This window comes from Lonchura striata, chromosome 1 (genome assembly GCF_050655825.1).
Source record: "Lonchura striata isolate lonStrDom1 chromosome 1, ASM5065582v1, whole genome shotgun sequence".
NCBI classification, from domain to species: Eukaryota; Metazoa; Chordata; class Aves; order Passeriformes; family Estrildidae; genus Lonchura; species Lonchura striata.
Window position 1 is genome coordinate 16,064,995 of NC_140703.1, and position 16,462 is coordinate 16,081,456.

At 38.5% G+C, this 16,462-nt stretch overlaps 1 protein-coding gene across 15 annotated transcripts in view; it reads left to right on the plus strand.

Annotated features, from left to right (window-relative positions):
• POU2F1 (POU class 2 homeobox 1) overlaps positions 1-16,462 on the plus strand; it is a 116,937-nt gene that overhangs the window by 60,413 nt on the left and 40,062 nt on the right. For 9 of the 15 annotated variants that reach the window (XM_085590029.1, XM_085590065.1, XM_021550166.4 and 6 more), the window contains 4 exons: positions 4,053-4,118; positions 10,743-10,843; positions 13,682-13,735; positions 15,368-15,487. In XM_085590029.1, the coding sequence (XP_085446155.1) occupies positions 4,053-4,118; positions 10,743-10,843; positions 13,682-13,735; positions 15,368-15,487 (341 nt within the window). Of the gene's footprint in view, positions 1-4,052; positions 4,119-10,742; positions 10,844-13,681; positions 13,736-15,367; positions 15,488-16,462 lie in introns of those variants that run through there. The other 6 variants (XM_085590045.1, XM_085590069.1, XM_085590073.1 and 3 more) reach the window with 2 other exon arrangements.

The following is a 16,462-nucleotide window of genomic DNA, read 5'->3' on the forward strand; positions in this document are numbered from 1 at the left end:
TTTTCAAGGCTTTTCCCCCCAAAAGCTCAATGTATATATATATATTTTTTTATTAGTATTATTTTCATTCCAATCATATAAGTTCATATAAGAACATATATCTCTAAGTAAAAGGATATTTTTTTTAATGCTAAATTTTAAAGCAGACGTTTGAGTATGTTTGTTTCTGAATATGATGTGGTTTTTGAAAATTAATTTCTAAATAATTCTTGTCATGTTTTCACTCACATTAAACTTTGTTTCTCCCGTGCATATAAATGAATAATTTTTGCTGGTGCACATGGAATATTAGGCAGTTCCGCTTTTACTTTGGGTGAAAGAAAACAGTTAATGTTATATAACATGTTAAGATTTTTCTTTGCTTTGCCAGCTGTGTGCAGTCATTATAACACTTCAGGCTGGTCCGGTGTCCACTGCTGAATGCCTTTGGAAATATTCCTGAGGGTGTGTGAAAGGCTGGCACAGCACTGCCTGGCGACACCTCAGCCCTGCTAGCAGAGTAGCAGCATGGAATGTATTCACTCCTGAGAGTTTGATTTCAATCATGCACCTGCTGCTTTCGATCCTTCCTTCTGGGGAGTTTGTTTTTAGATAATGTTGGCAGAAGTTGTAGCCCAGGGCCTTTATTTAAAACCCAAGGAAGATCTAAAGGAAGAAAAAAAGGTGAAGGCATTAAGGCTTGGGGTTTTTTAAGCCCACTTCATTTGTTTATTCTTTTAAGTTTGAAGCAGAAATTGCACGAGCACATACAAACCAAGCAGCCTTTTTATTCGACATAGAATGAATCAGTAGGTTGAGTATCCCGCGGATATGAGCCTGTTTTGCTGGTAGCAGTTTTGTGCTTCAGATGGATGTCATACCATTTGCAATGGAAATAGCTGTATTGTTCTTGATGCTTTACATGCAGAAGGCTCACAGATTGAACAAGAAATAGTCAGCTGGTGAAATAATGGATGCTATCCTTCGCTTGAACCTGAGCACTACCAGAAAGATGTTTCTTCTTCTAACTTGCTGCTTTTTTCAATAGCAATGTTTGAGGTCTTTGTTAAGGATGGACCTTTACAATAAAATATTCTTCATTTAGACAGGCTTTTGGTAGTTAAGTAAACTTTGTGTATGTCTAGTACTAAAAAACCTATTCTGGAAGGATATTTTGCAGCATAGCCTGACAGAAAAACGTGTCCTGGCTTGCTTTTTGGAAAGAGGTCTGTACAGTTATAACTTCGTGTGACTGAGCAAACTTGCTCATCATGTAGGAAGGCTTCTTGTGTGAGCTTCCTCATAGGACAGAACAGTGACTGCCCTGCTTGAGTTCTGGGCACAGGACAGCTGTGTCCCCCCTCTGGGTTTAGTTTGCTTTGCTTATTCTATCATTAGTAGCCTGCACCTTGGCTCTAATACTTCAATTCCTGCAACAGATGTGGTTCAGCAAATGGATTCCATCTTTCTGAGAGACAACTTTCTCAACCTGTGCTCTTCCCTTTTGTGGTCAGTTGTATCTTGAGTTCAAGCTATTCTTCTGCTCTGGGCTTAAAATTACATCCTGTGTCCAGTAGCCTTATGAGTTAGCCTGGTTTCCACAACAAAATGTATTTGACTTGTAAGAACTCTTTGCTCATTTTCCTGTTGGATGAGGGAGGACTCTTCATATTTGTGTCCAAAGCAAAGGACTCCCATTCGGTCTTCCCTAAAGTGAAATTTCAGTAGTCATCTGTGTGTAAAGGAATGAATGAATACTGCTTATCAAAAGCATGTTGCCTATAATCACTGTAAGCATCAAACCACATTTTGTTGCCTCAAATCATTCTAGGTGTGCTGTTGCCACAACAATAAACTCAATTTAAGATATATGCAATGTCTAGATAGAAATATGGATCTCTCAGCAGAGAGGGCTAAATCAAGAGCAGACATTTCTGTATAGTCAGTAGAACCCATGTTCTGTTTCTAGAGTGTGAAACATGCCATCCATATGTGGAAAATGACAAAATAAGGAGCTTGGAAGCTATAGGTTCTGTACTTGTAACCTTAGCAGAATTCTTGTTTTTCAAGACTGAATTTGTAGCTTGAATGTGCTAAGCAGAGGTTGTGAAAAACGGCGCCAAACTTCCTCAGGTGTGGGCCAACAGCACTCAGCTGCACTCTCCTCATTCCCTCCCCCTTTCAAAAAACAGTTTAACACATCCGCCTTTATACCAAGGGTATCACTGATAGTCCAGATCTCTTTTACATGTGGCTGAACATTTGAAAGATTTAAGAATAGGCACAGGAACTTTCTGAGAAGAGTTGAGGCTCTGGAGATGTTGCATTAGCTTGTCAGGGGAGGTTTTGTGGTTGTTACAGTCCTCTGGATTTTCAAGGCTCTATTGGGTTCAACTGCCACAGTTGTTCGTGTAGAAAATTATATTAGTTTTAAAATACTGATCGCAGAATCATCAAATGATTTGGTTTGGGAGGGACCTTAAAGATTATCCAGTTTCAACCCTCCAAGCCCCCTACCATGGGCAGGGATACCTTGCTCTAGATCAGGTTCCTCAGAACTCCATCCAAACTGGCCTTAAAATCTTTCAGGATGGGGCATCCATCACATATCTGGGCAACCTGTTCCAGTGTCTCACCACCCTCACAGTAAGAATTTCTTACTAATATCCAGTCCAAACTTGCCCTCTTTCAGTTTAAAGCCATTCTCCCCTGTCACTGAATGCCCTTCTAAAAATTCTCTCCAGCTCTCTTGCAGGCTTTTTCAGGTATTGGGAGGCTGCTGTAAAGCCTTCATGGAGTCTTCTCCAGGCTCTACAACCCCAACTTTTCCAGCCTTTCCCCATGGCTGAGGTGCAGCAGCCCATCTTGGTGGCCTCTGAACTCATTCCAACAGGTCCCTGTCTTTCCTGTGCACTGGTAGTAGCAGGTGATGTCACATGGCAATACTCCTTCTCATTTCCAGCTTTCATGGGCTGCCAAGCAGTCTTGGACATTCTTGGAACTGTCTGGGGGAAAGATGCAGCACAGTTAATGCTGCTCCTGTATTCTTCTTCAGCCTACTGGTATTTTGGAAATCACTGCTTTGATGAAAGTACATGACAGAGGTAACCTTTTAAGCACCTAGCGAGAGAATATCCTGGAGTAAAGGGTTCATTTTAAGCTCATTGAACTTGCTTTTAGCTCATTATGGGAATGGAAGAGAGTGCTCTCAAGGATTTGCTTACACTTCACTTTATGAGCTGTTCTGTCTTGAGATTCTTTTTGTAATTTTAGTTTGTGATAATGTGACACACTGGGGTCGGTGGCAAGGAATGAGGAGGTAATAAGCTGGAGAGCTGATGCTGTACACAGAACATCTGTATAGATTCCTATATAAGGAAACTATATTCTGTCTGCCATCTGGAGAGGCCCTCTGCATTGCACTGTATTCAGCTGACAGGCTTTGAAACCAGGAGCAGACTTTTCAATACATTCGTCCAGAGGGAGAAAGAAGAGGAATTATTTTATATTTGTATGGTTTTGCCTGAATATATAGGAAATATAAAATAACTTAATGTCACTGACATTCCAGTAAAATAGAAATGCAGTATTAGGAAAATGGCATACATTTAATTATAATGACTGAATTTCCTTTCTTTTGTTGGGGTGGGGCAGGGGGAATAAACACAAGAATAATATAGGCCACGATGGTCAGACTTAATGTTTTTGAATCTTGGTGTAATCATTGTTCCTTCTTCCCCCCATTCTTCTTTTTCTTCTATGACTTTCATTGTATTGAAAATTAAGTTTCTACCTATCACTGCCCTCCAGCATGGTGTGTTTTATTCCCTTAATACCATGTTTTCACATATGGGAATAATGTCATAGAAAATTTTGAAATAATATTTATCTGGAAGATTCAATATTGTGTTCTGGTTTTGGTTGTTCTTTTTTTGTGTGTGTTATAAATCTGAATTAGGGTAAAGTACATAGGAAATTTCTGCTGTTCTGTACTTCCCTTGAACAAAAAGGTATGAATAGATTTGGGGATTTTTTTGCTGTATCATTTTATCTTTCTTTCTGTTTTCATGCAGACTCAAGAATGAACAATCCGTCAGAAACCAGTAAACCATCGATGGAGAGTGGGGACGGGAACACAGGTAGGAAATGATCAATTGGTGCACAGATATATTCTGGTGGAATTGAATGGATATTAAAAGCAAAATTTCTTTACTTATTTAGTGGGATTTCAAAAACCCACAAAACTAAACAAATAAAAACCTACACCCTTTGATTTTAGAGAAGCTGGGAATACTTTTGTTATTAACCCTATTGCATGTGGGGCATTATTCATACCTACTTTATTGGAGCACCATCCACATTCCTTATATAAGATTTCCCTTCCTCACTTTTCTATCTGTAATGTTTCTGATACTACAGAAGCTCTGGTGGCACTAGCTCTCCATAAATAGTCTCATTTTTTCCTGGCAGAGCATACCTTTGGCACTTCTAACTTGGTTTATTTTTGGGTTGAAATTTTCCCTGGCAGATGTGGGCCACTGCCTGATCCTGTTTCCGTTTTAGATTTCATTCAAACTGTCACAACAGTTCTCAAGAACAAGTCAAATGGAGAAAGCACAATATTTCAAAATTTTTAAAAATTTTAGCCAGCTTTTCTGTAATTTCTTAGTGGGTTAGAACAGAAAATTGAATTTTGGTTGGGATTCTGTCAGGGCCAATCTGCTGTTTGGCATACTCTTAAGATGTGACCAAATTCTAAGCCATTAAAGAAACTCATTGAACCACTGTAACTTAATCATGCTATCTCATGTTTTAATTCCTTTCTGGAGGTAATACAATGTTCATTCTGAAAGCCAAGTAAGCAAAATTCTGAATGGAAAGTAAGTAGTTTAACCTAGCTTAGAATCTTTTCTCAGCTCAGAATAGCATTTGGGAAGAGAAAATTCTGATGAGAGGGAACTTGTTGCTTTGAGAGAAGTCTGATTACCTTGTATGAGGGAAACAAGTTTTCTTCTTCATGGTTTGATAATAAGAGTTTTATTTTAAACTGGAGTTGTGGTGAAGTTTTTAATATTATTTTTAAGATGATCTATTTGATATTATTTTTCTGAGAGGTTGGATTTTTTCTGCCAATATACGAGTTCAGTGAAAAGGAGTTCTTCCTGCTTATTAACGTGTGTTTTGTTGCTGGCATCTCAGGTTTTATAATTGTCATTGTATTTTAATGGGAGAGGTATCAATTATTTTGCTGCACAGAAGTGTTTAAGAAGGGTTTAAGATGATATGAAACATTATTTCAAAAGCATATGGGCCGTAAATATTTCATGATCATAAACAGCATCAAGGGAACAATGGTTTTAAATATCCGTGTGGATGCCTTGTAGCTGGAGAATGTGTGTAAACTTCTGAGAAAATTCAGATTTCCTCCCTTGTGGGACCATAGTTCCCTGCATGTGCTTTCTCCAGAGTGCATTCCCAACACACTTCTCCCAGTTCAACTTTAGCAGCTTCACTTCAGCTGAGCTGGTGAGGAGGAGGATTTGTTTTATTCAAAGGTAATTAGTCAATTATCACAGGAGCATTGCATCTGCTTCAGCAGAACTCAGCTCTCTTAGGCAAATATTTCATCACTGTGAAGGTGGGAGTCATGGCATAAAATGGATGGATTGTAAAGCTGCATGTAGGTCCTTTCATGTTAAAAGGGGATACAATGACTGTATTTTTTTATACTCTATCATTAAAGTTAGTTATTATGGAAGTTTGACTCTGACTGGTGTTTAAAACTTTTGGAATTTTGCTTCTTTAATTTAAATGCTTCCAGTCTTTCCTTTCAGTTTTGTGTCCTGATTTTTAAATTATATGAACTAAAGTAATCTAGAATTTTTGAGGACTCTCTGTTCTGCAGTCATTGCTTTGTTTTAAAACGTAGTGCTCCTAAACCCCTGGAGGTAGTGATTGATGGCATTTGTGATGTTCTTTGGGAACTCAAACATCAGTTGTATTAGTCAACTTGGCAGATGTTAGACTCTGAAAGGAATACTCACAGAATGTAATTTTAGGCTTCTGATCGGGGTACTTAGATTATGGTTCTGGGCTCAGTGCATACTTGAGTGAAAAGAAGTCAGCTTTCAGCTTGGATGCTGAGGTACTGGAAGTGCCATTGATTTTCTGTCAGTGCCTGTGCTCCCCAGATAATGCCTGATGATGATTTTTATAAACACTCAGAGTTCTTATTTTTGTAACTTCCTCTAACTGTCTGCTTTCCAGTGACATTTGTAAATCACTTGAGTCTGCTGTGTAAACACTAATAGTCTATCTTTTAAATTTCAGTGGATGCTTGTTTGGGTCATTCCTGTTTTAAACTGTAGTGAGATAATGCTTGAAAATGTTAAGAGAAATTACTGTAGAGCGTGAATTTATATTTGGCAGAGCTGGTGTTCTCAGGAAAAAAAAAACAGTTACCACTGGTTAAAGATGACAATATCAGCAGTTCTCTGAGCAATCAGCTAAGTTTAATGGAAATTAACAAACTTGGGTTTTTTATTTTGAGCTCTGGCTATTTAAGAAACATTGTAAAGTTCTCTAATTATATTGGTCACAATACAGTGCCTGAAATATGTTATGACTTTAAATTTTTTGTGCTAACTGGACTTTCCTTTTAAGCATCTGAAAAACCAACCTGTATTTCAGACCAATTAAAAAAAAACAACCAAAACATATGAGTACAGGAGCTGTTGGATGGCTGTTTCCTTAAGAACATGTATTGAACAACTAGTCATCAGTATTGCACAGTTAGAGGAATCTTTGCCAGGCTTCAGTTGTGGGCAGACAGTCTACATAGTCAGTATCTACTGGAGAAAGAAGTAGGAAAAATATCTTACCTTACAGAAAATGGACAGCCCATCTGATCTCCTTTTTATAGGCAATGTAAAATTTTCCAAAACAGCTCAACTTTCTTGTTTGTTTAATACATCTTCTCTTGTAAGAGCTGTGTGAATGCAGAACTGTGAAAGCCAAGGTTATAATGACTATGAAAACTGTACTATTATGACATTTGTTGACATAGCAGCAAAATAATAATTATTGTAAGTGTAGTATTTGGAAGGATTCTAAGGATACTTGTTTGCATTGCTTCATTTCCAAAGATTGATTTTCCAGTTTCCATAAGAAGGAAGTCTGTAGGAGAGAGACCGTGAACTATTCTTCAACTGCTAAAATTGGGCAATTATCAATGCTGAATTTGGTATTAGGAAATGTGGATAGGGAAACAACAATTTCGGAGTATTGGGGGTATCTCTGTCTTTCAGCAAAGAGGGGGAGAGAGAGGTGAGCTGGGAAAATATAGTGCTGCGAGATGTCTTCCAGAGCACAGTGCAGATACCCACTCCAGCTGGTTTTGAAATTTTCCTTCTCCTTGGTTGCCTTCCCTTCCTGAGTTCTTTCTTGCACCTTATTCCACATCTCCCCTGATCTGGAGTTCCTCACTCCTCTTCCTTTCTAATGCAGTTTACAAACTCAGGCTGAAGTCTGATGATTATAATCTGTAATTTCGAGAGTAAATTGTTCTCCTGACTGCAGGTATGATGTTACCTTGCCTGCTCTGCTTTGTCATGCCTTTACCCTCTGCAGGTACAATTCCAAAATGCCATAAAATAATCCATGTTCAGTATCTGCTGTTCTTTTCCTTTCCTTGGAGTAGTACTCTGTTAGTCTTCATCCAAACCAGTTCTGCGAAGTACCTGAGCACATGGCTGAATTTGTGCCATATTTTAAACATGCTTGGGTTACATGGACCTTGACTGTAAGAGTGAAATTCCATCCCATTGCTGTCTGGGGGTGGAGCACCCAGACCAAAACAAACTGCTGGTGAACCACCAGGAGGAGCAGGACAGGGAGGATGGAGCTGCAACCAAGAAGAAAGGAGAGATGGGACATGGAAAGTTCCCACTCTTTTTGGGCTGTTTTTGGTGTTAGCGAGCTCTAGCAGTTGTGGAAGTTGGGATGAAGATGGAAAATAGATTAATACCCAGGACTGTTAAAATAATGATACATTTGATTGTATCTGCCATGTCTGTTAATCATCACAGGGTTTTGTATTTAACTCTTACCTTGAGCAAAAGTGGCATTCTAGTCCTTTCTGTCCTTACAATGTGCTCAACTTCTGCTTCTGACAGCTCCTATCAGATTTCTTGGATTGCATGGGAGTGATGCCACATCCTTCTGAGCACCTTAAAAGCAAGTTCTCTCATATGCTGTGCTCACTTCATCTTCCTTGCTCTTCTTCAAAAGACATGGGCATCCTGTGATAAATGCAAGCAGCCAGGGTAGCATTCTTTCCAAAATTAAGGCTTCATCCAGATGGGAAGAGACATTGTGCCTCCAAAACCAAAGAGAGTTTAAGATGCAAGTAGTAGTACAGAGAGTAAACAGGTGTGATGTGGATTTTTTTCACCCAGAATTTAGTTTTGGGAGGCCTGAGGAGAGTGAGTTGATGTCTCTCAAGACTGAATTTAAAGAAAATGTTGTTTTCTCTCAGTGCCTGTCTAAGGTGTTTGTTGGGAGCCATGAAGATTTTAAGCTCAGTCTTAGAGCTTGCTTTGTTCTAAATGATCACCTAAGAGGCTTGTTTCAGATTTCCTTAAAAGAGTCAGCAGAACTGCTAACTGGAGCATTTCTTCTGCACACTTGCACAGTAATGCTCTTTTAACATGGTATCATGATTTTTTGAGGCTCTTTTTGGAAGATAGTTAACTAGAACAGCATCACCTATTTACCTAAGGTGAGGCCTGCAGCTGATTATCTCAGAAACAGATAATTTTTTTAACCCCCACAAGTTTCCTCTTGGAATGAGAAGTATTTGCCCTCCAGAAGGTTTTCGTACCTTATTTTTTTCACTCCCTGACCATTGAAAAGTAATTCAAAACCTTTGATTAAATGAGGAGGTGGTAGGTTGTTTCTTTGACTTATGGTAGCTATTTGTCAGGAATTATTTTCATATATTTAGCCAACTACTTTTTCATTCCCTTTGTATCTCTACATGGAGATAATTCTGAAGTCTACTGGAAAGAACGAAGATAGGTAAAATTCTTCTGGTTCTTTCCAGCAGACCTTATATTCCATTCTTTGGAGAAAGGCAACCAAGTTGCATCCCTTCAGGAGCAATACAGACCAGTGAGAGTCCTTATATTCACATTGAATTGGAATTTTAGACTAATTAAGAAAAATAATTTGATGCAGTTTAAAATTGGAATATTTTTAACACATTTGTGGGTCTTTGGCTGCATGTATGTCTCTTAAGTTTGTAAACCTTGGCCCAAAGCATAGAATTGAAAACTTGGAAGTCAACCAAATCTTCCCACACAGAACCCTCACCAAAGATGCATCAAAGGACCACCTTAGATATACTTTACATGGATGGTAGAAAGTTTGATATTATGTCAGTGTTTAATTGAACTGTGGCTCAGTCTTTGGAGATGTTACCTGTGTAAGCTGTTTGCAGGTCAAAATCACAGTGTGAGGTATTGGACAGTCTATTTTACTAATCACATTTTATGCCTGCTTGCTGTTGCAGGTATTTCCAAGGAATAGCCACCACCTGTTGTTGTTCAACAACTGTGACTCTTTAGCTCAGTAGATAACCTAGGTTTTTATGGCAGAGAATGTAGATGATGGAATGAATTTTGAAGTAGGAGCTACTATGCACACCTGCCTGTGGGCACTAAACAAAATCTGATTGTCATGATGAATAAACATGCAAGTCTAGAGCTGGTTTTGCTTCATTGCAGTCACGCAATTTTAAAGATTGCATCATCTGTTCTAGAAATTCCCTGCAGCCCAACACACTTGGAGTATCCCTTCCTGTTATTAGCCATTGTGGGTAGAAAAACATTTGTTTTTTTCTTTTCACACACAGATTATTTAGTGATAATTGGGGGGTTTTCATGTCTTCCAAGCAGTTGAAGAAAAGATTGCAAAAATGTAGGAAAATAACTAGGTTTTAGTTACATGAGAGTAAGTGAAGAAGCAGAGGCAAGCCCAGGCAGTTATCTTATCTAATGAGACCTGTGAACAAACTTCTACAGAAATGTAGAGGGGTCATTTCTGAAAAGAGCAAAACTGTGGCCCATAACTGCTGTATATAGATGGGATTTCTGTTTTTATCAAATGTTATTTTACCTGTCTTTTAGGGAAGGTGCCTTTTTTATGAACCTTGCTGTTGGCACTTTCTGAACTAAAAGTTAGTCTTCAGCTATTGGATAGAGGGTGCATGGAGAATGGAAACACAGTTTAATCATAGCAGCAAGCACCCATTTGGTTCTCAAACTGTGTAGAGAGTGATGGGATAGTAGTGTACATAGAAAAACACGGGTCATAGAATTGTTTAGGTTGGAGAAGCCCTTTAAGATCATCAAGTCCAACTGTTAATGCTGCCAAGTCCCCCATTAAACCATGTCCCTTAAGTGCCACATATGCACATCTTTTAAATATCTTCAGGATACCCATATAGATGATGGAAGCTAAAGAAAATATGATGTTGATTTTGTTCAGCTGACAAATGCTCTATTACCGAAGCCTCGACTCTGCTTCCCACCACATTTTTGCAAAAAAAAAAAAAACAAAAAACCCACAAGCAATTGTTGTTACTCTCAGAGTGTTTTTTTACTATATAATCTTGAGAGAATAGCAGGAAAGTTGGAGTGTTAATTCTTATTGCACTTACTAGAAGTAGTAATTAATTGTTTTCAATATCTCTCTTTCTCCAGGCACGCAAACAAACGGCCTGGACTTTCAAAAGCAGCCTGTGCCTGTCGGAGGAGCAATCTCTACAGCCCAGGCCCAGGCCTTCCTTGGGCACCTTCATCAGGTAAGAGAAGAGACATTTCCAACAGAGGAGACTCAGCTGCCCTGGTGTGTTCCATGTTCTCTCTTTCTGTGAATGATGAGGACTTGTTTATTAGAACATAAATATGGGTACATCACCTGGTTAATGAGCGTGGATGAGATAAAGTCCTATTTGTGGCACTCACTTCATTGCATTAGACTGCAGAAGGTGTCAAGATAGGGTGAGACCTCTTTGGGAGAATTACAAACCACATTTTTGGGGACTCGAGAATGCCTAAATGTTGTGGTGTGTTTTTGAATAGGTTTTTTGTCAGATTGCTTTGTTGTTGTTGTTTTAACCGTGAGATACCACATTCAGAGGCAAGAAAAATTTTAAATTTTTTAGGAAAGGACTGTATTGTCCCAACCGCTGCCAAGGTTCCAAAATTGTCACTGTCTAGTTAAAAACACTCTTACAGATTAACTAGAAAGAAAGTTGATTGTACTTAATAAGCATATATGGCTTGTGAGGTTTTCTTCTTTCACAAAAAAGTTATTCCAGTGACCTGTTTGTCAGATGATATTCAGACTTCTAATACCATCCCTCTGTTCTGCTGCTGCTGTGTTTAGGGAATCAAAGCTGAACTTCAGATGCAGGCTGAAGCAAAATGGGGCATCCCTAGGTGAAGAGAAGTATAAGGGGCATTTTTTTGTAGTTTTTTTATCTGTTCGCACTTGATGTATGAAAACAAATGTCCTAATTTCTTTCTCTTCCTCTGCACCAAGTTAAACTTTAAAATACTGTACCTAATTGGATGACCTTGGATGTTTGAGGTCTGAGGTTGCACAGTTATTGTGGTATAATTGAAGTACTGAAGCTTTTATGCCCTCTTTTAAGAGCTCTGAACTGCCGTTTTATTGTATGGAACATTCCACACGTCTTGTCACATAATTGCAATTTTCCTAGCAGATTGGTTTATGTAGGACTAAGGGAGTGCCACTGTTTGAATTTGCTGAACCAATAGGCTGTTGTAGGCTACCTTTATGTGGAGAGAAGCTTGCTGGTGTGTGTTTAACATGGAGACGGATACAGCTGTTCTGCAGAATTCTGTGTGTTTGTTTTAGTCTTCATTTGTTATATAGATTGACCCAGAGCAGTAACTGGGTTTTGCACAGTGCTTCATCCTGCTTTGGAAATTTATTTATTTAAACAGTTGTCAGGATCTTTATAACTTCATGTTTGATAAAGTGTGATTCATTTCTTGAAACTGGTTCAAAGGAAAATCTCAGGTATTCTTTTATTCACCTGCAGGTGTGTGGGAATCTATTGTCAAACTGTCCTCTGCTAGTCCTCTGCTAGTGAGGCTGCTGTTAGTAGGATGTTATTCAACCTTAACACACAGTGCTTTGCTCTAGACTAATGCAAAATACTGAGCTGTAGGCAGCATTCAGGTACAGTTTAATTTCTAATTTGGAAATGTTGGCTGTGTGGTGAAAGTGATGTCCAAATTGCATTCACAGAGATTTTCAGGAATGTGCTGGCTGTACCTGAGCAATCAATATGTATTTGTAGTCCTTTATGTGGTGTTTGTGTAATGTTAAAGTATTATTTTGAGTATATTGTTTGGTTGGCAGGGTGGTGTTATTTAGGCTATTCTCTACTGTTAATCCATGGTAAAAGCACAAATTACATCAACTGTGTCAAACTGTATTTTGCTTTTGCTGAGGAGGGGCTTTTCTGGGAGTGTTTGCTTTGATGTAGATTATTCTTAGTATGTCTAGTACCTTCATCTAAAGCAGTAGGAAATATTTCCAAGGTTATTCTTCCAACGTTTCATGTTCAAAATATTCAGTTATTAACTCCATGTACTGCAATTTTTCCTGTGCCTGAAAATATGTGGAATTTTCTGTGTGGGGACCATATAGTGGTCCTCCATCTAGAGGCAAGAGTGCTACATTTTGCTTTGCTTTGTTGTATTCTTACATGCCACCTGGTTTTCAAATGAGCAGTGGTTTTCAAACATGTCCAGAGATGGAATTCTCTACAGGCTGTTACTCTGACCTTTGAAAGTGTTGGTAATTAATTACAGAGCATTCCTTCTTTGTAACTAGGGGTGCTGGTAGAAACAAGGCGAGACTGATTCAAATGGGTTTCAGTAAATGAAAATACAGCATTTTTTATACAGAAGAACTCCTCATTAGAGATGAAACAGCACTCCAAAAATCTTACCTTCTGAATCATCCATTTTTCCTTGCTGCTCACTCATAAGACCACCTTTGGGCCTGTTAATTACAAACATTGAATTCAAGTTTGATGTATACCTGAATCAATACAGCCTTTGTAAAGTGTCTCCAGTGCTCTGTGTTGAGATCTTCTTTTCAGTGGCTGAGGGCTGCAAATACTTGAAGGAGTTAATTTGAAGGAGAGTGGTTATGCTCTGGGTTCTGTGCTGTGCATGTGCTTGCTCATATCAGAAAGCTGATGAGTTCAGTGTTGGGTTGACCCATTCTGAAATGGGAGTAGGATGACAATGAGTAGAGTTTAATGCCTTGCCCTGGAGCCTGGATTTTTCCAGCAGGGATAGGACTAGTTGGCCTGTCCACACCAATATGCTCTGTTTCCACTCCATACATGGTGATATCTACATCCTTAGGCAGAGATACCTTTAGTAAGAGGTAGATAAACAGCATTGTGAAAGAGTCTTCACACATCTGTTTCAACCTGGAGTACAGCCCCCATTCCACTGATTCAGGTGTTAGAGGGGCATACTCTGTTCTTGGGGGAGTTTTTTTTGAATGCGGGTGGGGAGATTGTTCTTTTTACATTATTAGTTTTCTGTGGATTCTACATTATTTCATTTCCATTTTTGCACTGTTGTAGGTCCAGCTCGCTGGAACAAGTTTACAGGCTGCTGCTCAGTCCTTAAATGTACAGGTAAAGACAGTTACCTTCTGCTGCTCATCCTTCTCTCACCCCAAACAGCATCAGTAGAGATAGTTCTTAACCTATGATACATTACTCAGTTTTTTCAGTCTGACTAGTTTTGCAAGTGATAGGTAAGAAGGAATAACACTTCTACAACTGTAAATCAGGTTCAGGATTTGTAAGCATACAGGCTCTGGAGTTGTTTAAAACATGGAGTGACCATAACTTAATGCTGAATTTTAGTCAGGTGTGGTATCATGCAATCCTTAAAACTCCAGGAATAATTCATGTTCTTCTTTTTTTTAACTTACTTTGAACATGTAGTGAGTATTACGTTGCAATTTGTCCTTCTGGTAACTGAATATAGGAATATAACCTAGCATTAAGTATATAATGTGGCTAGTTCAGACTGCTTGTGTAAATAACACACAGTGATCTCAAAGTCAGAGTAATTGTTATTTAATAATGTTTGTGAGACAACAAAGCTTTCGAACTTTCCTATGATGTTGAGCACTTCAGTTTATCTGTTAACATTCTACTTCCTCTCTGTACTATATTAAAGGGGCAAGGGATGCAGTTTTATTGAAAACTGGTTTCAGTATTGCATGTTATTAAAGAATGTAGGTAGTGCATTACATGAAATGCAATAGAATGTGGACCCACTTATACATAATAACAATTTGGAAAGAAGAGGAGGTATAGTGACCTTCCTTTCTAAGAGGAAGGAGGCAGAAAATTGCCTTGGTTGCCATGGTAAACTTCCATCCCTGAGAGAGATGTTGGCAAACAGGCTGTATCTCCAGTGCAGAATGTTTACAGTCCTGTGCTGTAATTATCGCTCAATGACTGGCAGAATTAATCAGAGCCTTTATGTTAATTAGCCTGCTCTGCAGTCCCCAAAACAGGTGGTGGAGAATATGCAAATCTATGCAGAATTGTAATGTTCTGCATAACCAGTTTTAATTATCATAAAACTCGCTCCCCCCTTCATGCACTTGCATTTCCTCCCTCATGTCTTCACAATTTCTTCTTTAAAAAAAATGAACAAGCAAACCACAAAAATAAATCAAAATAAACTTGAATCTTTTAAAATAAAGCAGTATTCAATTAAATAAATGCGCTGAGTATTTAAAAGCACTGTATATATTATATATCTTGCTGTAGGTAGAGAAACCTGTGAGGATTTTTCAAAAAGGTTCTGTATAAGCCAACAGTATGATGACTTAGAGGAACAGGATGGAGATAGAGTAAATGGAAACGCAGTCTCCTTTCCCTCATTCCATTGTTCAGCATTTTAGGCAATGAATAATTTTAACAACCTTCTCTTTCTTCATGGTGAAAGGTATAATCAGCTTCAGTTGCATGGTGTAAAATGAAGTGAGACCTGAAAATAATGTCAGAGAGTTACAGGAGACCAGAGAGTCTCTTTGTTTTCCTTAAGCTGCATTACCTACCGACGTGTCTCAGCAATCGTAGCTGAGATGGTGGGCACACAGAACCATTGCTTAAACACACTCTTAAAATAAACCCAAGGGCTTTTCGTATGCAGATGAAAGATTTTTATTGTGCAGTGTTGAGATAGCAGCGTCATACATTAACATCTGTTTTACACTATAAAGAGTTGTATTTTTTTTTGACTAGTCTAAATCTAATGAAGAATCTGGGGACTCTCAGCAGCCAAGCCAGCCTTCCCAGCAGCCTTCAGTGCAGGCGGCCATACCCCAGACCCAGCTCATGCTGGCCGGAGGACAGATCACCGGGGTAAGAGTTACCCAGGGATGCTGCAGTCCCACACAGGTGTCACTGCAACTTCCTTTAACGTAGGAGGAACTTCAGTGGAAGTGGCAACAGAAAATATTTTCCCAGAAAAATAAGCAGACTGTAATATTTCGGGTTTGTCGCTAAGTATTTGCTTCCGAACAACAGCAACAAAGAATTCTTTCTCTCTGTTCTCAGTATCCCTTTTGGCCCTGCAATGAAATTAAAACCTGTTGTTTTGCAACAGTTACAAATGAGACACTCACTGATGTGATAAAGAGGAATTTTTATTTTTTTTCAAGATTAAAATGAGGCATGGGGGAGAACAAGACTGAATCTTTCAGATGGGTGAAGAACAAAAATTCTTGGAATTGTGCATTTTTCCTCTTCTCAAACAAATTTCTTTTTAAGTAACTCTATTAGGACTTTACTTAAGCCTGTTGAACCATTTTTTTTTTAACCTACTGATTTTGAGGTGTTTTTAATTGCAAAGCTTTGGGAGTATATATGGGATAATTGATTTTTTAGGCTTTCTGGTGTTTCTGAATTGTTGTAAAGGCTTTCAGTCATTTCAGAAAAGAGCAAGTGTGTGAATTATTGCTTCCACATAATCAGCTTTGCAGTGTAAGAGTTTGTGTGTTAATAAGCTTAGGGCAGTTGCTCCAACAATATATTTATGATTTGAAGTTAGGTTAGATCATCCCTACACTTACATGAAATGACTTCTTAATCTCAGGCTCAGTTGTTAAATCTTCTCCTATGTTACTATGTAAATAAACATCCTATTTAGTTTTCAGATAAGCATTGAAAGTTTTAAAAGTGAGACTGTTTCAATGTGTTTTTAAAACCTGGCATATTTTATTATTTTTTGTATTCTCAGAAAATACTGGTTTGTTGTAATGCATGATTGTCTGCTGTAGTGAAACATTCAGAACTCCAGGCCTATGCAGATATGGGTTGTCGTAAATATGGGCATCA